General features: G+C 46.9%; 1 protein-coding gene across 1 annotated transcript; it reads right to left on the bottom strand.

The window, feature by feature from the left end:
- Window positions 1-18951: 18951 nt before the first annotated feature.
- LOC120964941 (protein FAR1-RELATED SEQUENCE 5-like) lies at window positions 18952-20337 on the bottom strand. Its single transcript, XM_040390017.1, has one exon. It carries the CDS (start codon window positions 20335-20337, stop codon window positions 18952-18954), a length of 1386 nt encoding a protein of 461 aa, XP_040245951.1.
- Between the last annotated feature and the right edge of the window lie 4249 nt (window positions 20338-24586).

Raw genomic sequence — 24586 nt, forward strand, 5'->3', positions numbered from 1 at the left:
ATGTTTTATCTCTTAAACCGTGCGTCCAAATTTCAAACCGTTTTCACCGTTGGAAATCTCGCGATGAGATCTTCAAAACTAGATCCCTTGTTGATAGGTTTTGATGAACTTTTTTTAACAAAAAAACAGGATGAAAAAACCGAACTGGCAGCATGGTTTTTTCCCTTTCCGAAAGAGGCACGGCCGTGCCTCTTGCGAAGCACACCCGTGCCTCTCGAGAAAGCAAAACCGTGCCCCTCTCGGAAGGAAAAAAAGAAGCGCGTTTGTTTTTTCTGTTTCCGAGAGGCACGGCCATGCCTCTTGCGAAAGCACAACCGTGCCTCTCGCGAAAGGAAAACCGTACCTCTCGCGGCAGAAAAAAAAATAGAAACCGCATTTTTTCCTGTTTCCGAGAGGCACGGTCGTGAAAGCACAACCGTGCCTCTTGTGGAAGCAAAACCGTGTCTCTCGCGGATGAAAAATAACAGAAAACGCGATTTTTTGCCCGTTTCCGTGAGGCACGGCCATGCCTCTCGCGAAGACAAAACTGTGCCTCTCGCGGAAGCAAAACCATGCCTCTCGCAAAAGAAAAAAAACAGAAAACATGTTTTTTTTTGTTTCCGATAGGCATGGATGTTCCTCTCGCGGAAGCAAAAAAATGCATTATTTCAAGCAATTTTTTTTGGTACAGAAGCTAAGCAAGACCGGTGGAAAACCCAAAAGTCGAAAAAACCCAGAAAAAACCGTTAAAAAAGCCAAAACCGCGTGCGGAAAAACAAAATAAAAACAAAATATGGAGGGAGCGCCTACGTAGCGGCGCATGCTCATAGCCCACCCGCAAATGATTTTTGCGAGGCTCCCGAAGAAGCGCTCATCAACTAGTTGCTCTCCATAGCCGCCGTCTCATCACTTGGTCATGATTTGGACTAGGCTACGCTGCAAGCGTTCATATGGGACGCCTACGTCTACCTGTCTGTGTGTATGCAGACACTTTGGAGGCTGTGGCAGTGGCACGGGGTTTCTCCAGAGTAGCTACAACGCACGCGGCTTGGCTGAGCGCCAACGAGAACGTCGGCAATGCAAAGCGAATGCGGCGCAAGGTGGCCGGCCAGACCGCAGCATGCAGAAGTGCTATGAGCATCTCCAGCCGCGCCCCCAAAATGGCTCCCCAGGCGACTTTTTCCGCGCCGGCGCCGAAAAAATGCCCCAGTCGCATCCCCAGGTAGCCGAAATCCGCCGCCTCGGCCCGTATTTGGGCCCGCGATCGCAGGACAAACCCGGCGCACTGGGGGGCGCTCGGGGGCTCCGGCGCAAGGGAAAAGCACGTCTGGCCCACCCCGTCAGGAGAAAATTCAAGCCTATCTTGCAGATTCGCCTCCCTCCCTCGCCCGCGCTCCGGCTGATCCCGGCGCTGCCCACCGCCCACCACCGCTAGATAGCCCATTCCCCGCCAGAAAAAGAGCAGAGGTTTCGCCGAGGCAGCCTCTCCACCACCGGCTGGGCGATTTTTCCGGCGTTCCGGCCGCGGAGGTGAAGTGTAGCGGCGGGTGCGCGCCCACCGCGCCCACAAGGTGTTCGGCAATTTGCCTGCCTCAGCAATGGACTCAGAAAACAAGGAGGCGCTCGTCGCACTGCTGGAGCAGGAAGCGGAGGCCGACGTCCAAGAAGAGGAACATCTCATGGTCCTTGCCGCCCTCACCGGCCTGCTGGCGAGCAATGAAAATCCACGACGAGGTGGCTCGGCGCCAGGGCGGATGAAAGCAAAGAACCGACATTGTCTCGAAGGCTACTGCATGCTCTAATCCGACTACTTCGCCCACACTCCACTGCACGGAGACAAAGTATTTCGGCGTCGTTATCGGATGAGCCGGAAGCTTTTCCTCAGGATTATGAATTCCATCCGGGAGTTCGACAGCTACTTCAAGTGCAAGAAGGATTGCACCGGCAAACTTGGATTCACCTCAATCCAGAAGTGCACGACAGCGATGACGATGCTTGCATACGGAGCTCCCGGTGATTCACTAGACGATTATGGGCGCATGGCCGAGTCACCACCATTGAGTGTTTCTACAAGTTCTGTCGGGCAGTGGTGGCAGTGTTTGGACTGCAATACTTGCGAACACCCAATGCGGAAGACACTGCTCGGATCCTAGCATAGAATGCAGCAAGAGGATTTCCTGGGATGCTTGGAAGCATCGACTGCATGCATTGGAAATGGAAGAACTGCCCATTTGCTTGGCAGGGGATGTACAAAGGCGCCAAAGGCGGTTGTAGTGTGGTACTTGAGGCAGTGGCCACACATGACCTCTTGATTTGGCACTCCTTTGGTATGCCAGGAACTCACAATGACATCAATGTGCTGCAGTGCTCCCCTATCTTTGCCAAGCTTGTTGAAGTTCACTCTCCTCCGGTGAACTTCGAGGTCAATGGGCGGCAGTATAGCAAGTGGTACTACCTAGCTGATGGCATCTATCCGAGATGGTCTACATTTGTGAAGACTATCTCAAACGCTGTGCCAGGAGGCAAGAAGTCCCACTTTGCCAAGGTGCAGGAGGCTTGCAGGAAGGATGTCGAGCGGGCATTTGGTGTGCTCCAATCTCGATTTGCTGTTGTCCGGTACCCTGCTCATACCTGGTCGAAAGATCAAATGTGGGAGATCATGACTTGCTGTGTCATCTTGCACAACATGATCATCGAGAGCGAGCAGGAAGAGCCAGTGTTTAACACTAAACCATACTACAGGTAGGGTCCTCTCGCCTAAGTTGATCACCTGTTACCGGCAACCTGGACTGCCTACCCTAGTATGCGTCAGGAGATCCGAGACCCACAGGTGCATCATCAACTGCAGTAGGATCTGGTGGAGCACCTATGGAGGATCCAGGGCGACGCCTAGCTCGTGTGTGATGAAATATGAGTTTCTATTTGTTGAACTATATAATTGGTATTGAACTATTTGTTGTTGCACTATTTTGTTGAACTATTTGATTGTCTGTGATGAACTATGTGATAAAAAATTTATTTATGTTGAGAATTTAATGCCGAACCAAGACGAACCACGCCCAATATGGGCCGTTTCTCGCTGATATCGGGCCATTTTTCGCCGAAAGTGCGCCGAAAAGCGGCTAGGAATGGGCTGATATCGCCGCCTCGGGGCGACGGCTGGATGCCCAACCGCCCTAGAGCCGATTCTACCTTCGGCTCGCCCCCAGGCGGCGATTTTTATGCCTCCTGGGGGCCAACGGCTGGAGATGCTCGAAGGATATCGCCCCTGAGCTTTACTCCTTTGCTCCGGATCAACACTTTTGAACGAGACTTGGATCAGTGACCTCCGAGGGGCTCCCAATTCAGGCAATTGTTGAGTATTTTGATGGTGACTATGACGATATGGGTGGAGAGTAACACCCGAATATTTGACAAGAAGGTCAGCGGACAGCAACACGCGGGCATTAGCGAAACATAGAGTTACCATGGTTGCTTGTAGTTCGAAAAAAAATGCAAGAACGGCGGCAGCTCTGGTGCAGTTCTGGGATCAGAACGTCAACCATCAACCTGATCAACAACGTTTGCGCAACATACACTAGAGAGAGAGAGAGAGAGAGAGAGAGAGAGAGAAAAAGAGAGAGAGATGAAAAAAATAACACTTCTTCTTCGGTACAACCCTCTGGACACATCAACGGCCCAGATTAGAAGATACCTGACGGTGTCCTGGACTAGGGGGTACTAACCACATCATCTCCTGACCAGCTGGATCGGGCCGAGGACCGCCATGGCGGTTCACTCATGGGCCACTTTGGGCAGCCCATACCGCATACAAGGAGGTTTCTACAAGACTTGGCGCCCAAGCCAAGGACTCTCCTAAACACTAGGCCTATGGTGCATATATAAACCGAGGCCAGGCTAGTCAATAGACAATCTAATATTCATTACTGCAATCTCGTGGTAGATACTTGTACTCTGTACTACACCCATATGAAAACAATCAAAAGCAGCATGTAGGGTATTATTTCTTCGAGAGAGCCCGAAGCTGGCTAAAACCCCGTGTCCATGTTACCATCGCTCCAAGACGCCTAACTTAGGACCCCTACTACGAGGTACGCCGGATATAGAACCGACATTGGTGCTTTCATTGAAAGTCGGCAGAGTGATCGACACGGATCGATGGGACGATCAGGTGATGCTTTTCTAATCAGATCTGTTTTGTACAAGTTAGTTTTTGTGAGAATTATCGCTGGTTTGCAAGCTTCATCTACAGATTAGGTTGAGATCAAGGTCTATAAAATCCGTACTGCGGTCTCCGGATCGGCTGATGGCAGCGTTTAATTGATCGTCAAACTGGTCTCTGACCTCGCACGCGATGCTTGATCATAGAGCCGAAGACAAATCCACAACAGACAGCGATCGCCTAGGGAGATTCCTTCCCTTATTCTATTTCTTTTTTCCTTATTTAGCACCCAGGCAGCCATCGGTCGTCCACTGGTAGATTTTTATTGTTCGCTGAAGTTTACTTAGACCAAAGTACTGACGTGATTAAGTACTAGTTTTGCATCGGAGCTCCATGCAGATAAGCCGCCGCCGCGGTGACCAGTCGGAAGTCCCAAGGATAATGCCGTGGCCGATCTCTACTGTGACTCACCTAAAAGTGAATCCCCTCCACGCGAGGAGAAGAGCTAAGTACAACTCCCCATTAATTATTAGTAAAAGGCCAAACATAGACTAGTACATCTAGTACTTGTTGCTACAGTTTTTTGCATGAAGTTTTAAAGTTGTCCGATTGGTATTAGTGCCTGTACAACTCTCTAGATTAGATTGTTTTTCATGGATTCTTCATGTGGGTTGCTGCAAGCGCTTGCACTGCAGATTTTTTCTTCCTCGGACTGCTATGTTTGACACGCACAGGCAATCAGCTTACCACTACCTCGCATAAAGCTGGGGCGTCGCGTCTATTGATGTGAAGCCGATGGATACTCAGTATCTCTCGTCTGGTCTAGTTTGTTGCAAGCTGACCCACTCCATGCACACAATCCGGAAACTCTGCAGCTCGACCGTAGTAGTCAGCCTCGTGGTCGCAACCCGGTTGGACGGTTCCTGTCAAACTGCCCGTACACTACCATCAGTACGGCCAATGTTCGTGTCCGCTGCTTGGCGATACCTCGGATCTGGATACATCGGATCCGGACTCAATCTGACCGACGAGCGATCCAGCCAAAGAGATACTGCGGAAGCAGTACCCTAACAGGGACTTGGCTCCGTGGCAGGACACCAGCGGGGAGATTTAATTATTTTTCCCTTTTTAATTCACCTCTACGTCGGCCGCTGGCAGTTCCTAATAATCCTTTTCGAAAAATGCATAGACCTAGAGTATTTCTAACCTAATTGAATACTTGTTTTGCAAGCACGGTCCTTGTGATCTAATGTACAAACACTACTTCACGTATTGATGATTTCTAGCAGTCAAACTAGCATTACTTTGGGCAACGATCAAAGTTCGACCGATGTTTCTTTATTTGTTATGGTCCTCCACAATCATCGTCGTCTAGGTTTATTTTTCTTAGCTATTTGTTTAGCACGTAAATTATTATATAGAGAATATTTTCTGTTCCTTTGTGCTGCATTATTTTTGCAGAGAAAATTTACCGACCCTCGTACATGGCGTCGGTCTGACCAATCTCAGCGCAGTCACTGGGAGATTTGATCTTTCTTTTCTCCATTATTTCATTAAGTTTGAAGGCCGTCTACACTTTCACTAATGTTTTCACTTTTATGTGCTTCCCAGATGCAATTAGCACTGCCAGTTGCTTCGCGTCCATCGAGATTGGATTGATGCGACAAGCAGCTTACGTGGTACCTTCCACATGAAAGTTGCATGAGTACTTTGGGGGCGTCTCTTTCACAATAATTGCTACATGCGGATTAGGCCGACAACCACCGGACCGACAGACACCTCCGCACAATGAGTTCGGATCATACCAGGCCGATGTTGTCGCCCCGCGCATGCCGACCTGCATCGACGGGTCCGCGCTGCCACTCCGTCGAACCAACCCCGGTGCATAGGCCAAACTTACCTCATGATTCACTTCACATATATTAATTATGCAATTTATTATTTCAATTATTATTATTTTTTCCTTGCGCTGTTTTATGGGTGCAGGTAATCGATTTTGACTGCGTTACGCGGTCACTTGGGCATCACCAGCCGACCTGTATGATACTTCGGCATCCGCCGATCACAGCTTCGCCATGTTAACTGGACCGAGAACTTCATCTCGCCACATCGGCCGTGCAGCGTCGTTGCTTCATCAAACTGACGTCCACCATGCCGAACAGGTCGACTCGCGTGGGGGCTTCATTGTCACCTTGCCGACCAACTCCGCCAGCTCAGCTAGACTGGGGGCTTTGCCTTACCACATCGGCCAAGCCGTGTCACTACTCCAGAGTGCCGAACTCCTTGCTCGGACACCTCGGGCTTGGGGGCTGGGACCTCGGCCACGCCGAGGACTGCGGACCTTGTCGGATCTGTCATAGATCAATGGGCGTCTTCGTCCCGCCACAAGCCCGAATCGCGTCATCGACACCGAACACATTAACCAGCTAAGTCACTTTCATGCTCAAAAACTTTCAGTTTTAAATTTTGTTCGGTTCGACCAAGCATTATACTTTTTTGGCAAAAAGTTGTTTGTGAAAAACTTCCTTGTCAAAACTTTGTTTGTGACACACAAATTCAAATACCCCGTTTACTTGGGGGCTTCCATTATGAAGCCTTTCCTCTTGCATATTATTATACTTGTATTGCTTCGTTCCTTGTTCGTGTATTACGCCACAATATGCACCATGTTGACTTAAGTGTTCTGCAAGCTGGGTTGCCTTGCTCCTGTGTTTACCCCTACGCTCCCGATTGTTCGGCTAGGGAGTAGAGGGAGCACCTCTGTGATTGTCACGACCGGGTTATCCGAAATCGGACCTCAGACTGGGTGAAGCCGAAAACTAGCGCTATTATTGTTTTCAATCATGGTCGGCACACAACGGAACTCATGAGTACAAAAAATTTATTGCACCAGTCTCATAGTAATAATGAGCAACCGAAGAAAGGTATCGGTGAGGGTACTATTTTGTTCGAAGATGCTTCTTACACTTCGTCAGTAATATACCATATGTTCCCTGAGCGCGCTTTGTCTGTTACAGCCTTATCGCCTGATTGCCTGGTTATCGGAAACACCGTCGATATTTTCGACAGGTGGAGAACATAACACTTTTTGGCCCTTAACCGAAGAGGGAGAAGCCGACGGTCGGTTAAGAAGTGTTTAAAGTTCGGGTGAACACAGATATGATATAAGTACTTCGCTACATACAATCATTATACATAAAATTGTTTTACCCAAGTCACATGGCGGATCTTAAATTAGTATGAGCCGTTTTTGTTAGTCGCTGCACAGTCTTTTTCTACCACTCCTTTCTCGACTCAGGTGTATGATCAATAGCCGGGTAGCCTGGTTTCTCTCTAAAGCCGCTTGCGTTTAGTTCGCTAAACTGGCCTGAGAAACAGTCCGTCTTCGGGATAGGGAGGTTGAAGCCGAAGGCTGATCCACTTGAAGTCTAGATATCAGTTGTGTCATGTCAAAGCACGACGAAAGTACAATTTTAAGACCAATTTCATATTGGCACCAAAACAGCTTGATTCAATCTAGACGTAAAGTTTTTTACGCACGTTTGTTTGCCTTTTTTGAGCTTATAACATCTTTCACCTATTTTATGTTTCAGGAAGCGGGACATTCTCTTGGTTCAGATGTTCGGCGTGAAACCCTTTTCTAAAACTACAGTTCGGCATCTTTCATACTGAACTTCACCTCGGTATTGTCAAAACATACATGACAGTTGAACTTGTTCCCGAGGAGGTACGATCCTAGGGTCGGCCATTTTGCCCAACCCAATTCTCGGGGGCTACTGCATTGACAATCCAATGCAGAAAATTTAAAGTGCAATATAGTTTTCGAGGAGATTATGATCCTCAGGTTGGTCGGCCGCACCCAACCTGAGTCTCGAGGACTTTGCACACTCCTTTTTGTGTCCCAAAGTATTCTGCCGAGCTAGGAGTTGATCCTCAGGCCGATTTTGCGAATCAACCAGAGTCTCAGGCGATACTGGGATCAGCGGTCTTATGTCATCCTTCAGGTGCATCTCGGGTTTTAGACCGATACACACCTTGAGGGCTACTGGCTATATATCTCGGCAGAGAATAAATGGCACCAATCAAAAATATTGACAAAAAATCGGCCCGTAGTCGGGGTGGTCCACCATCTCGGAAGCAGTCCAGCATAAAGCTCGGGCGCCAGTGGCCGGCTCCATAGAGGGCATTTCTGGCATTAAGCTTGGCTAAACTCCTTCGACTTTTTTCGAGCCAAGGTGATCTATGACACCTCAGATATAGCCCGGCGTTGGAGCTCGGATACTCTCCGGCATTGGAGCTTGGATACAGTCCAGCGTTGGAGCTTGGATACAGTCCGGGGTTGGAGCTCGAATACAGTCCGACGTTGGTGCTCGGCTACAAAGGATACCTCGAATGCAGTCCGGTGTTGGGGCTCGGATGCAAGAGAACACCGCCGCACGGGAACAATTTCAAACCCGAGGTGTGGCTTAAAAATAATAAGGCATTGTTAAAGGCCGAAGACTTAAAGGGGCTCCTCGGATACCCGACGTGTAAACTCTTCGGATTCACTTCGGCGATCCTCAAGATTAAAGATGAGAAGATTTGTTGAACCAGTTTTCAAGACCGATGACCGAAGATGAAGAACAGTTCAGAAGAATCGAAGAGCGTCCCCAACTTGAAGACAGGTTCAGGGGGCTACTGAAGGTGTCCTGGACTAGGGGGTACTCACCACGTCGTCTCCCGACCAGCTGGATCGGGCCGAGGACCCCCATGGCGGTTCACTCATGGGCCACTTTGGGCTGCCCATACCGCATACAGGGAGGTTTCTACAAGACTTGGCGCCCAAGCAAAGGACTCTCCTAAACCCTAGTCCTACGGTGCATATATAAATCGAGGCCAGGCTAGTCAATAGACAATCTAATATTCATTAATACAATCTCATGGTAGATACTTGTACTCTGTACTACACCCATATGAAAACAATCAAAAGCAGCATGTAGGGTATTATCTCTTCGAGAGAGCCCGAAGCTGGGTAAAACCCCGTGGCCATGTTACAATCGCTCCAAGACGCCTAGCTTAGGACCCCTACTATGAGATACGCCGGATATAGAACCGACAATACCCATTCGTGGGGAAGGGTAGGATAGGAAATCCCGGTGGGCGCGGTGTAGAGTGGCGTACCGCGGCGTAGCGAGGCGCGCGGCCGTATGGTCCACTGTACGCCCGTACGTGGCAGTGTACGCCACGTGAGGAGGAGGTGGGGCCGACGCATACTTAGCCCTAACCATCGCCGCCCGCCCGCATTAATCCGGCACGGATTACGCGAAGGCCATTAACGCCGGCGCAGTGGCGCGTCCCATCGGCGGCACAGTGAGGAGTCCAATCGCCGGCGTCGGTCCACGTGCGGCGTCGATTCACAAGCGACCGCCTGACCGCCTGCCCCTCGCCAACCGCTCGCCTGCACACGCCACCGTTTTGACCGCCTGCGCACGCCGCCCGCTCGCCTGCCGGCATTAAAGGCCGTCGTCGGTCCGCCTGCGGCACCGATTCCCATGGAACCGCCTAAAGTTTTGCGCCTCGCTGACCGCTTTGACCGCCCTGTGCATGCCGCCCCCTTGCCCGCCGGCATTAATCGCTGACACCCACCCCCGCTCCCTCCAGACGCCCTATAAAAAGCCGCCCACGCCCGCCGTTGCTCGCACCACTCTTGCCTCCCCTCTCCTTCTCCCTCTGTCATTGGCGTCGCTTCTCGCGCCCTTCCTCTCCCTCTCGTCGGCGATGGCGCGCCCGAACCTGACGCTGGAGGAGGCGGAGGAGCTCGCCCACTTTGTCATCCCCGTCGCGCCCGACGTGCGCCTGCGGGCGAGGTGGCGGCTGAGCGTCGACGGCATGCCGGTGGCGCCGGAGCCCGAGGTCAACACCCACATCTTCGCCTGCACCGTCGGCCTCTATCGGGCGCGGCTGTCGCCGGAGGAGCTGGAGGACCCGTAGTAAGCCCCCAACCACCCCGGGTGGGCGGACCGGCTCGCCGACGACCACGAGCGGCGCCTGTACGCCTACGCCTACGCCGGCCCGCGCCCGCCCATGAAGCACAACCGCGCACGGCGGCACCACCTCTGGGACGGGCGTACCTTCGAGGAGGTCGCCGCACCGTACGGCGCGCCGGCGGCCGCCGTCGCCGTGCCCGCCCTGCCGAGCTAGGGCTATGAGCTCTTCCGGCGCGGCGAGGTGCGCTCCACCCGCGCCCGAGTCGACTTCGCCGCCCGCGCGCTTGACGCCAGCCCAGGCGGTGACCGCGGTGCTGTCCGCATCGACCCGGAGAACGCCGCACCGTGGGCAGGAATGGCGCCGGGTCCAGCCGCGCCCCTCCGCAAGAGCCCGAGCAGCAGCCAAAGCTGGCATTGGTGGCGGAGTACAGGCCGTTGGCGGCGGAGGCCGGCGACCCGGACGACGTGCCGGGTTACCTGACGGCGATCCGGGAGACGGAGAGCGTGCCGCAGCCATCCCCGCTCGTCCAGGAGTACATGCAGCTCGCCCCGGTCGCCGTCCACCCGGAGGACCCGCCGGACTTCCCTGGCTAACACGCCACGGTGGGGGACTCGATGGCTGTGCCGGCCGCGCCTGCAGCGCCCGTGGAGCCCCTCGACGACAGCAGCAGCAGCGACGACGACGACATGCTCTATGATGAGGCAGACTTCGGCAGCGTCGAGGACGAGTAGCTTAGTTTCGAAATGTCATTTAGTTAAGTTTAATTTCTAGTACTATCTAAATATTTCTCAAAACTAGAATGAAACATCTAGTGTTTGAATGGATGGTGTTAAAAAATTGTTTAAATATCGAGTGTTTGAATGGATACCGTTATTTAAAATTGTTGAATTTTAAATAATTATTGTAAAAAATTAAAAAACATAAAAGAACGAAACACAATAGAATTAAACTTGAAATGGAAAAAAAATTAAAAACACAAAAGATAGATTACATAAGTAATAAACATTGAAAATTAGAAAAGTAAATAAAAAATGAAACAACGAAAAAATTTAATTAATATTAGCAAAAAAGAATCAAAAGAAATTAAAAAAAAAGACCGGCGGCCCGGAGCCGAGCGAGGTGTAGTAGGCCGATCCCGATAAAGTCGACGACGAAAGGGAACGCTTTTCGGCCCCGCAATGCCCACGGGCCCAACGAGGCGGCAAAGAGAGAGTAGGCGAGGCAGTGTTTTTTTAGGAGTACGGCGGGGTAGGGCGGGGCGTGCTATTTAAGCCGGTGCGGGCGAGCTCCGGTAGGTGAGGTGAGACTAAAATTAGACCTCGCCTCCCGCGGCGCTGCACGTACTGCCGAGATGGGCCGAAGTCGGTGGGCCGCGTGGGCCGCCTGGAGGGCGCGCGTGCGAGCGGTTGAGGGCGCAGGGGTGGTGGGACGCGGTACAGTGGAGGCACACTTGTTTAGTCCCACCTCGCCCGCCCAAGGACGCCCCGACCTGCTTAAATAGCCGCGTTCGTGCACCCTGGCAGCTCTGCCCGGGCAGCTACGGCAGTGCTGTTAGGACAGTGTAAACTCAAATCATATCATTAGTATCTATCTTATTTTTGACAGTTTGCCACTCTACGCAAGTTTGTCTCACCTCACTCAAATTACATCATTAGTATCTATACACAAAATTTCATCGTGTTCCGAGCACAAACTCATGTCGCGTCACGTCCGAGGAGTGTGTTTCGGTTTCAGAGCGGGGAAAATCGTAGAAAATTCTCGGAGGTTGGGAATGCCCCGAAACTTGACATGCTTGCTTGCCATGAGTGTACAAACGTATGAAAAGAATTGGGTCCATTTGAAGGATGTCGAAAAAAACCTCCGTCGGGACGGGGCCTTCGCTCCTACCAGAACGGTGTGCGCAGAGGAAGGTCATTTTTTGGCAATCTTCAGAACGACCCCAAGTTTTGCGACAGGGTAGGCATGCCCACCGTAGGACCCCACGCAAAATTTCATTGTGTTCCGAGCACACACTCATGTCGCGTCACGCCCGGGAAGTGTGTTTCGGTTTCAGAGTGGGGAAAATCATAGAAAATTTTCGGAGGTCGGAAATTCCCCGAACCTTGACATGCTTGCTTGCCATGAGTGTACAAACGTATGAAAAAAAATTGCGTCCATTTGAAGGATGTCGAAAAAAACCTCCGTCGGGACGGGGCCTTCGCTCCTACCAGAATGGCGTGCGCAGAGGAAGGTCAGTTTTTGGCCATCTTCAGAATGACCCCATGTTTTGCGACAGGGTAAGCATGCCCACCGTAGGACCCCACGCAAAATTTAATCGTGTTCCGAGCACACACTCATGTCGCGTCACATCCGGGGAGTGTGTTTCGGTTTCAGAGCGGGGAAAATCGTAGCAAATTCTCAGAGGTTCGAAATGGCCCGAAACCTGACATTCTTGCTTGCCATGAGTGTACAAACATATGAAAAAAATAGCGTCCATTTGAAGGATGTCGAAAAAAATCCGTCGAACGTGTAAAAAAGTCTTTCAGCGTGGATAGTCATACCTTGCAACACTGATGCAGGTCATGCAGTATCACTCCACAACGATTGTGGAGTGACAGAGCAGAACCTGCATAAGCATAGTGAGGTATGGCTACCACGATTAAAAACTTGATGTCATATACGGATGCAGCTATTTAAACACATTATTCGTCGTCAAAACTAGCAATGTGGGACTAAAAATATAGCACTGTCGGGGGTTGCGGCGCACATACGAAGGCCCGCCCCACCATGGCCCGTGCGCGTCATGGGCTGCCCCGTGCGCGCCTTTTCTGGCCACTATAGGCTAACTTCTTTTTATAAATGGTTTTATCACCACATTGATTGTGGAGACTCATATGTAGTGGTTTAAATAGTCACACAAAATTTTAACGTCCAGTAATTATTGCTTTATATTACATGTATACGGATCCAGATGGTGTAGGTGTTGCTTATCAACAAGCAAAGCAACACGTACATCATCCCTTCTGGGTAAGTATACCTGTGCTATGATGCAATTTTTTTTATTGTTTTTGTATAGTTGTGAAATTGTGAGATAAAATCTAGAATGGGCGGATGTGTTGAGACGATCAGGATATTAAATTTTCTGTCCGGGTTGAGTGACGATGATCTGCCGGCACCCGCAGCCAGTCCGGGTTGAGTGTAAAGTCAAGTCATATAGATTAGACATGACATTTGACTATTTTGGAACATCAGAAAGGATTAAAAAAACACAAGAATAAAAAATCCTGTAGTGTGGATGGATTTACCTCAGAAGACTAATGTAAATTTTTGCTGTGACACTCCATGATTTTGGAGTGCCACAGCATCATTTACAATTGCCTAGTGAGGAAAGGCCGCCAAACTAAAGGATTCAACATTATACGTAGAGAACGGTATTTAAACAGGTGATTAAGCGTGCCCAGAAGCAATGTGGGACTAAACGATTAGCAGGTTGGGCGGTCGCCGCCGTGGCTTTTGCTTAATGGGCCCTCACGTGTGCGCGGCAAACGGCGCCCAAGTGGACACCGTGGGGGGCCTATCCTGGCCCGGCCGTGTGCGTCACGCGCGCGGGCAGTTGTAAAAAAAATTATCGTTGGCAAACAAACCAATGTATACTGTTTTGTGTTCTTTAATGAAGAAATTCATATAAAACGAATGTAATGCCGAAACGCGACCAGCTTTTGCATGCACGTGTGAGTGACCCCCACCGTCGCCCACGCCAAATTTCAACGGAATCGGAGTATGAACGGACGTTGTGTCACGTCCGGAGACCCTTTTTTGGTATTTTCACGGAGAAAATCATAGTAAATGCATCGAGTGTCGAAACGAACCGAAATTTTGCATGTGCGTTTTTGTTGCACACTGTAGCATGTGAAAAAAATGGTTCCGTTTCATGACTTTGCGAAAGGGAACACCTCATGGATGCCCGTCCCCCCTAACCGATACCTCAGGTTTCTACTGCAACTACATGTCGACATGGACGAAACGCACCCAACTTTTGCATGCGCGTGTGAGTGACCCCCACCGTCACCCATGGAAAATTTCAACGGAATCGGAGTACGAACGGACGTTCCGTTACGTCTGGAGACCTTTTTTGGTATTTCACGGAGAAAATCATAGTAAATGCATCGAGTGCCGAAACGAACCGAAATTTTGCATGCGTGTTTTTGTTCCACACTGTAGCATGTGAAAAAAATGGTGCCATTCCATGACTTTGCGAAAGGTAACACCTCGTGGATGCCCGTCCCCCCTAACCGATACCTCAGGTTTCTACTGCAACTACATGTCGACATGGACGAAACGCACCAAACTTTTGCATGCGCGTGTAAGTGCCCCCACCGTTGCCCACGCCAAATTACAACGGAATCGGAGTACGAACGGACGTTGCGTCACGTCTGAAGACCCTTTTTTGGTATTTTCACGGAGAAAATCATAGTAAATGCTTTGACTGTCGAAACGAACCGAAATTTTGCATGCGTGTTTTTGTTTCACACTGTAGCATGTGAAAAAAATGGTGTCGTTTCATGACTTTGTGAAAGGGAACACCTCGTGGATGCCCGTCCCCCCTAACCGATACCTCAAGTTTCCACGCAAAAAATTCATGATACAAGAAGAAACTGGCTGTAAAGGTCTTATTTCACTTAGACCGGACGATGTGTTTTCAATATTTGGGTTTAAGAATGAAGGTGGGGATGTTTTTTGCATTCTTGTGACGGAAGGAAAAGAGTTAATAAACAAAATTCCTATTCAGTAAATTCACAAAAAAAATGGTCAGATAATGATAGATGACTTGATCAAAAAAATTGTGAGGAATAAATCCGCCGACGATGAGTTTCTTCGGATGGCTGTTCTTGTTTTGTTGGGACTATTATTGCACCGATGTCGGTTGTCTCCATACCAAAGGACTACTAGGCGTTGGTGCATGACGTGAAGCGGATCAGCACGTTGAACTTTAACGTGTTTACTTCGCGAACTTGTTTGACGGAGATTGATAAACTTAAGTAGGACGGCCGTGTGAGGCAATGGCCATGTGGCAACCTAGCCCTACTCCAGGTATGGTATTAATTAATGCTACTTAATATTCCTTCATGTTATGCGTTCGTAATTTATTTTGTCATTTGTTTTGTAGTACTTATATTGGGAGAAGGTGCAGCCAACCGCCGGCCCGAAATATGACCCGTTGTCGTTGCAAAGTCCCCTAATGAAAAACTGGACTGAATCTAAAGCGGAGAAACGAGAAAAGTACGACCTAGACAATGGTGGTGGTCATGGATTGGTAATATTCTAATGTTTATTTAACTATACGTTGATGATCCATTCAAATAGTTATGTACTTATATTTTCATTACATACTCTCTTTGCAGATAGATGACTGCATTACGAACGAGTATAGAATGAAAAAACTTGCATATCAACATGCTGAAATCAGTAAGAAACCTAGTAGCCGAAAGTCATCCAATCTGTTACGGGAAAGAGAAAAGTGGATAGTGTGTCCGAGGTCCCTCCTAACCTAAAGCGTTTTATGAACCGGGTTATGAATGATATGAAGGAAATTCGTAAGGAATTGCTTCGTATGCCGGAGGTATGCGCACACGTAACAATTGGGCAACTCTATTAAATTCGCTAAATTGACAAAAAGTTATAACATGTTACTGTGCTTACTTTTGTAGAGATTGTTAGAGAAAATGAATAAAACAGGTGTGCGGTACAAATCAGGCACAATGGCACAGGAGGAAGAAAATTTGTATGGACAGAATAGTGAGTCCAAGTATGAAAACAAGTATCCTAATAAAGAATTTCAGTACGATGACATACACACACCTAATGGCCAAAATGGCAGTGGGAATTATGATTTGGATTCTGAAGGAGGGGATTCGTTCAAACTCAGTACTGGTCACTTGAGTAGCTATAAGGGTGAGAAGGATGATCCTATAGATGTCCTAGAGCAGTCGGAAAAAAGAGAAGCATCATATCTAAAAACAGATGAAATAGAAGTAACAAGATGGGAAGTGGAAACAAATGAGCAAGAAGTGTCACAGGGCATGTCAGATGATAATAGCGAGATAGAAGATAAGAAGGAGGTGATTCTAGGGAAGCGAAGGCGGACTGTGTGAAAGTACCAGAAATCTCCTTATGTTAAAAAGACTCCGAAAAAACGTGCGAAACGTTCCGCGAAAGCGAGTAAGTTAAACACGGTATGAATGTTTCTTTGATAATTATATATTCAAAAATTGTACTATAACTTTATTTACTTGTGTTGTAGAACTGCTTAATGAAACAAGCCCTCGGTTTGATCATTCTGTGGATGATGTGGTGCGTGCAGCTGTGCAGTACGTGAAAGCGTACGATCACTCACCAAAACATAAGAACCATGAAATATTCAACAATGGTAAAGATGAAGGACTATCTGCGGCAAGAGCTTGCCAGATAATTAACCATGCATGGTTATCAGCTGATGTATGTACTTTAATTGTCATGCTTATTTCATGTGCTAACTATAATGCATCCATGTTAATTTTACTCATCTATTTCAGGTAATTGACGCTTATGTGACGTACATATCGGATTCAAGTATCGCCAAGGATAGGTATCTTGTACCCACACATAGGTCTTACTGGTTACAGCACACTCGCCCAAAGTTAGTGAGACGAGGGAAGTCGATAAACGATCCACAAGGTTTAGCACATGCAAATGAACCTCTCAACAGATGCATGACAGAATATTTTGCAAAACCTAAGGTATCGTTTGCAATGCAGAATTGTTTTTACATGACTATCATATGTGAAAGGCGAGCTTAGTAACAATATTTGAATTTTAAAATAGGCTTATTTTGCTTTAAATAATGATAAAAACCATTGGATTACATCTGTTATGCACACTGGAAAGAAAGAGTTCCAACTTCTTGATTCAGGAAACTCGTTGAAAATTTTGTAAGTTTCGTAATCATGTGTGTACAATTAAGCTTATAATTGTTTACCGTATGTACTCAACGTGTTTGTATCATTTTTTTATTTTCAATGAGAACAACTTGCACGAGATATCCAAGATGCAAATGATAGTGCAATTATGCCGTTCCCGGATGTGTCTGCATGTCCTTTAGTCCCGTACGACATGCTTCAACAAGATGGCAGAGTTACATGTTGCACGTGCTTTCGAAATAAATTAATTGATTCAGTGTTGTCTTACTTAACATGCTTTGAAAATTGCACTTGTGGTTTCCGAGCAAAGGAACTCATGTGGGTCGTTTATCCTTCGCTGTTTTCAATACTGGGACGGAGAAAAATTTATAAGCGCTTTTTCTCAGGTGGGTACATTTTCAGTATGAAAAATATTACATCATACTATATATAAGTGTTAAATTAAAATAATTTTAATTGTTTTTCAGGAATCTATTGATAGTTCGAGAGAAAGAATGATAGCTGGAATTATTTTGTCCCCAGAAAATAAGCTTACAGAAGTGAAGAACAAAGTTATTCGACTTGCAAAGAAGAAAAAGAAATAAAAATCTCACACCAGAGTACTACGCGGGCTTCGAATTTACTTGAATGCTTATGAAACATGATTGAAGATTGTGTGTGGATGTTTTTTTTATGTGAGTTCTAAACATTTTTCACATGTCAAGATTATGTCGCGTGACTGATTTATTTAACATAGATTCCAAACATTTGAAATTTACAAATTTATTTTATATTTTGCGTTGAATGAGTGTTCGCGCGAATGTATGAAGTCGGGGCTTTAAAATACCCTGTTGACACATCGGGATCACGTGTCGAAGGCGAGCGTCGCCCGCGCCGCGCGTCCGGTGCTCGCCTGGAGATGGCCCGCGACTGTGGTCGCCGAGAGAAGGCGAGCGTCGCCCGCGCCGCATGTCACGTGCTCGCCTCGTGCTACTCAAATGGCGCCACGTGCTCGGCGCGAGATGGCCCGCGTGGGGGCGCGTCATCTCGCGAGCCGGCCCACGCCGCGCATCGCTCCCGGGTTGGACGGTGCGGCCCCGATGTGGATTCGCCCTCTGCCCACCTGCGCCCTCTGCGCCTGAGGGCGCTGTAGCCTCGGGATCGCCATCGGCGGCGGCACCTGAATCATCCTCGTGCGTTGCGCCCCTTAGCGCCGACTGGCGCCACTCGCGGCCCAGCGGCTGTTAACTTTTTTAAAAAACGAAGCAACCGGCGGCTGTAGAATGCTTCTGATCACCCAACATCCAAGATTTATTTATTTCTAAAGAAAAATGTGTATATCACATATCATATTAAAAACAATGACTATAGCGCCAACAAATATATATTCTAAAGTAAAAAATGTGTATGTCGCATATCATATTAAAAACAACGAGAATAGTGCCAACAAATATGACATAAGTACACCGATTACAAGTCTCCCGTAGCGATGTGCCGAAACAAATTTGTAAGTAAAATTCTTTATTACAACCAAATAAATCATCAACTCTATTCAGAACTTGTTCCACGTATTCAAACAATCCTTGTTATCATCGTCATGCCATGTTTCTGCATGGAAAGATCATAATATATTTCAAAATTTTGTAAACAATAAACTAAACAACAAAAGTATGTTAAAAACATGTGTACACATACTTTGGATTCTGAGGACAATCATTCTTGAAATGACCTTTTGTTCTGCATAAACCGCATAGGCGTACAGGAGGTTTCTCATTGAATCAGTCTACTGTATTTAGTCTCACCAGGTTCCTTACCACGGCCTTTGTTATTCTGCTCTTTCATTGCTCCTTTCGTATTGACTTTCTCTGGATCACCAACAAAAACATAATCTTGATCCAGCACAAAAGCATCGTCATGCGCAACCCTATGCTATCTCACATAATCTTCCTCCTCAACGTCGTTGTTTGCTATCACATCCTCGAGAGCAGCCTTGAGTTTGTCAAATAGAAATGGTCTATGACATGCCGCATGAGATGCTTCCGCAGACAAAATAGTCAACTCACTGTACTTAGTTCTATCCTCAGTACCTGCCCATCCCCATGCGAAGAGATCGCTAGTGCACTTCACGGGCAGTCCACCTCTAGCATTCTTGGTGAATCTTCGCAGCACTAAGCACTTAGGTAAGTCCTTCATGTTCAATCTGGCCAAAACATAAAGAACATGCTTGCATGGGAGACCTTTACGTTTCATACTATCACAACTACACTTCACTGTTTCTTCTGAGTTAGTAGGTGTATAGTCCACTTTGAATCTCAGTTGCCTGTTATTTTTCCATGCCACTATGAATCTCTGACTGACGGCTCCACTGAGTCTATCTATGATCTCAAGATCCGCTGCCTTCTTCATTTCTTTCTGCAAGAGGTAAAAGTTCACCCCAGTGAAGTCACGGGCAGCGGATTTCTCAATGCATTTGAACTCGTCAAGTACTGGTACAGGGAGTGTCTGTGTGGCCATGCAGTCGTCGTATGACTCGTTCTCACGGAGCCGAACAATGCAGTTCTCATAATGCACAACCATATCAACAATTGTCATGCCAGAGTCAAGATGTAGATGAAGGCAAGAGTTTAGACTCTCGCTCCTCTGGTTATTCCGCATAACAAGGAGGAACCCACCGGTGAGATATGACGCAGCCCAAAGCCTTTTCTTCCTGTACATCCTACGCAACCATGTTTCAGTTTTCCCCGACTCCCATTTAGCTTTAAAAGCTGCCCATCTCGCCTCAAACTCATCATGTGTAGTAGCATAGTAAATAAGAGACCTGAAATCCTTAAGGGACTTGTGGTGGAGGTGTTTCTGCATGCTCTTCTCTATATGCCACGAACAAAGTCGATGCCACACGTCAGTAAGGACCTTCCTGATGGCCCTTATCATGGTTGCGTCTCTGTCAGTAATTACAGACCTCGGCTTCTTCTGATAGTGAGCTCTCAAGAAGGTCTGCAACACCCAAACATATGTATCCTCGGTCTCATCTGACACAACAGCACAACCGAACACAGTGGTGCAACGATGATTGGTTAGACCAACAAAAGGTATGAATGGAATTCCGTACCTATTCATCTTATAAGTGATGTCAAAGACGGTTACATCACCGAAGTCAAGGTAATCCCGACGTGACTGAGAATCACACCAAAACATGTTCTTCAGCTTGCCTTCTGCGTCAACAGTGTGCTCAAAGAAAAAGTCTGGATCCCTTGCCTTACTCGTCATCATGATCCCAATCACAGTGTCTGCATCACCCTTTGCTAGCAACTTCATTTTCTCCCTATAACACATGTTATAAAGCTTCCTCCTCCCGAAACCAGCCCTTGCATATGATCCAATGTTTTCTGATCCCAGCACCTGCCATTGCTAAGATCTCGAGCTTCTATTATTCCTTTATCTGATTATGAGACTGAAGATATATAACTTCATCCGGTCTAGCAAGAGTGTGACTATGATCATCGCTGAAACTGCTCACATACCAAATGGAGCGCTCTCTATCAAGCTTCATAGTTAGATGGGCCTCGCAATAACACCGACTCTACACTCTCAGCCCGCGCTTCTTCCCTTCCATGGTACAAAACTTGGCATGTCGTTTCCCAGCCCTCGAACAGAGAAACCTCCTCAAGCGCCTACGGGCGTCGACACCCTTCACATATTTCAAGTTGTCCCTCCTAATGCAGAATCCACACTTTTTCGCATAGTCGTTATAGAAATCATATGCCTCCTCGTCTGTCCTGAACGTCGCGGACATCACCATCCAATGCCTGTCCAGTGATTCTTGCTGGTATTCATCGCACCCAGTGTCAAAATTGCACTCATCACCATTGGCATCGTCATCATTTTCGCACGGGCCACCAACCTCTCCCTGAAAAAAATGCAAACAACCTTATATGTCAGTAAGTTGTTGTATGAGGACTATCATATGTATTCACTTTGCACTACTTACTTTGGTCGAGCTGTCATTATAAGATGCATCGATATCGTTTTCGTCATTGGCATCATCAAAGAAATTCCACTCATAGTACCCTTCCACATCCATCTGCGCAAATTTTAAACATGATATGTAAGATTTGATGCGTTTTTCATGTCACTTTAAACTAACTAGCATAATTTTAAACTTACATGGCTACCGCTTTCAGCATATGAATCATCTACATCCATATCCTCATTGTCATCATCCCCTCCTACCTGTGCAAAGTCAAACAAGTACATGTTAGTGTCATCGCGGATGCTTGTATTTAATATGCTTGACAACATGTAGACCACTTACATTGCCACTGTAAGACTCATCCAAACTCATATAATTTTCCCCGTCATGTTCGTCTTCATCCAATGACAATGATCCGTCCTCGCTACAGCCATCATCACCGTAATATCTGATTTTCGCCTCCATCTATACACGTTTATATATAATCAAAGATCCATTCAAACAACATGTAACATCGTCGCAACTAAAATCCGTTTTAAAATCACTATGCCAGCAGCTCGCGTACCTCATTGCCTTCGTCAGACATGACAATAGCGTTGAGATTCGCCGGAGGCTTGAGGGCGAACAACACGCCAAGCAGACGACGGCGGCGGGGTCTGCCTGACCTAGGTGGTTGTCGGCGTCGAGTCGCGCACAACGCCTCGATATTACTAGGTGCTGCCGGCGACTTTTTTTCCCGTCGGCCAGGTACTGCTGGAGATGGCGGCGGCGGCCGAGGCGAGGGGAAGATAGGGTTCGCCCGATCAGGCTTTTTTTCCACTCAAACCACATGGGCGTGCGCAGCGGGCCGGCGAGCAGGCGGGCTCTCGTACACCGGACGGGGGCGCGGACGGGCGGGCGTACGCGACAGGCCCGTACGGCAACGCGGGCGGGCGTACGGTGGGCGGGTGTTTTAATACGAGGTGTGAAATGACCCCTTATACGTTGGGGGGGGGGGGTTGTACGGAAGGGCACCTCCAAAAATAAAACCGTAGAAGACGATGGGAGCGGATGTAAAGAGAGACGTAGAACCTACATGTGTGGCCACACCGGCCGCGCTGGCCTCCCAGAAGTATGATGATTAAAAATTGTTGAGAGTTGATAAACTTAGTTTTGGTCATCGTTGCAATTAATAGGAAGTAATAAGGAAAGAGAGGTTTCACATATAAACATACTATCTTGTACATCTTTTATGATTGGGAGCACTCATTAAAATATGACATGCTAAAGAGTTGATGTTGGACAAGGAAGACAACGTAATGGGTTTTGTTTTCTTATATCTGAAATAAAGTATATTGTCATGGATCATCCAACATGTTGAGCTTGCCTTTCCCCCTCATGCTAGCCAAATTCGTCGCACTAAGTAGAGATACTACTTGTGCTTCCAAATACCCTTAAACCAGTTTTGCCATGAGAGTCCACCATATCTACCTATGGGTTGAGTAAGATCCTTCAAGTAAGTTGTCATCGGTGCAAAGCAATAAAAATTGCTCTCTAAATATGTATGATTGATTGGTGTGGAGGAACTAAGCTTTATACGATCTTATGATGTGGAAGAAATGAAAGCGACAGACTGCATAATAAAGGTCCATATCACAAGTGGCAATATAAAGTGACGTTCTTTCGCATTAAGATTTCGTGCATCCAACCCTGAAAGCGCATGGCAACCTCTGCTTCCCTCTGCGAAGGGCCTATCTTTTACTTTTATCTTCTACCTTATGCAAGAGTCATGGTGATCTTCACCTTTCCTTTTTACATTTTATCCTTTGGCAACCACAGTATGTTGGAAAGATCCTGATATGTATATCTAATTGGATGTAAGTTAGCATGAGTAACCACAAGTATTGCGTGAGTGTTAGCAATTATCACTACTAGGAAAAGGGCTATAGATGGAATGGCCACTAATGGCGCACTGTACATGTGGTGCGCCATTACTAAATACTAATGGCGCACCATGTGTCGGTGCGCTATTAGTAAAAAATTTTTTTTAATTTTTTCAAAACTACTAATGGCGCACCGTGGGATGGTGCGCCATTAGTAGTTCAACTAGTAATGGCGCACCATCCCACGGTGCGCCATTAGTAATTATGTTTCAAATTTTTTTTATTTTTATTTTTTAAACTACTAATGGCGCACCGTGGGACGGTGCGCCATTACTAGTTCAACTACTAATGGCGCACCACTCCCACGGTGCGCCATTACTAGTTGAACTACTAATGGCGCACCACTCACAGGTGCGCCATTAGTAATTTTGTTACAAATTTTGTTTCAATTTTTTTTTTGAAAAACTACTAATGGCGCACGGTTGGGGTGGTGCGCCACTACTAAATGAACTACTAATGGCGCACCACCCCAACGGTGCGCCATTAGTAACTTGGCCCATTCCACCGAATGCACCCCCCTGGACCGCCTTTTCAGTTTAAAAAAAATAAAAGAAAATGATGGAAATGTCAAAAAAATAAAATAAAATAAGATTCCCATGTGATATGTGGTCTAGTTGTTGGGAAAATTAACAAATATGAATTTCGACTTTATTTGCAAAATCTCTCTGGAATTTCTTAAAATGGGCATAACTTTTGCATACGAACTCGGATGAAAAAGTTTTTTACATGAAAAATCATCTACTCGAAAACCCCGTTAAACATTTTCAAAATCCTCAAAAACCTAACAGAAGAAAGATACGGGGCTTTCAAGATCTGGAGGCAAAAAAATTCAAAAAATTTCAAACTTACTAGTGGTGCACCGGTTGCTAGGTGCGCCACTAGTAACAGAAAAAAATATTGGTTTTGGATTTTTTTTTGGATTTTTTTTTTCAAAAAATGATTCGTAATATGACAGGGAAGTTTGAAATATTTTTCAAAATTTCATCATAGTCATGAATATGAACAAAGTCCTAGACATCAACAAGGTTTAATAGGATTGATATGATAGATATATCAACAAGTGGCTGTTAAGTGAGGTGGTGCTGGGGTTGGATAGAACCGCGAAGTTAAGCGTGCTCGGGCTGGAGTAGTGTGAGGATGGGTAACCTTCCGAGAAGTTTGACCACTTAGTGCGATTTGACTTGAAATTAAGCATATTGACCTGAGATTAAGCCATAGTGACCAGAGATTAAGAAAAAATATTTCTGAAAAAAAATAAAAAAAATTTTGAATTTTTTTTTAAATATTTCTGAAAAAATATTTGAAAAAAAATTGTTACTAATGGCGCACTTCTATGTGGTGCGCCATTACTAAGTCCGATAGTAATGGCGCACCGTGGCATATACTAATGGCGCACCACTGGTGCGCCATTAGTAAAAAAATCTAGTGGCGTGATGCTAGTGGCGCACCAGTAGTGCGCCATTAGTAGGCAAAACTGATGCGCCACTAGTAGGCCTTTTTCTAGTAGTGTATGAAAGACTAAATGATAGTTGAGTATCTGGACTTGCTAAAAAGCTCTGACATAGGCTCTTTCTGATGTTATGATAAATTGCAATTGCTTCAATGAATGAGATTATAGTTTGTTGGTTCTCAATAAAGTTTGCATTGTGAATTGATTATTACTTGAGCGTAA

The sequence above is a fragment of the Aegilops tauschii genome, chromosome 5 (assembly GCF_002575655.3).
Source record: "Aegilops tauschii subsp. strangulata cultivar AL8/78 chromosome 5, Aet v6.0, whole genome shotgun sequence".
NCBI classification, from domain to species: Eukaryota; Viridiplantae; Streptophyta; class Magnoliopsida; order Poales; family Poaceae; genus Aegilops; species Aegilops tauschii.

What these genes read in the sequence shown, in the direction of transcription:
- LOC120964941 (XM_040390017.1), bottom strand. Translation starts at nt 20,337, where the DNA reads ATGAAGTTGCTAGCAAAGGGTGATGCAGACACTGTGATTGGGATCATG.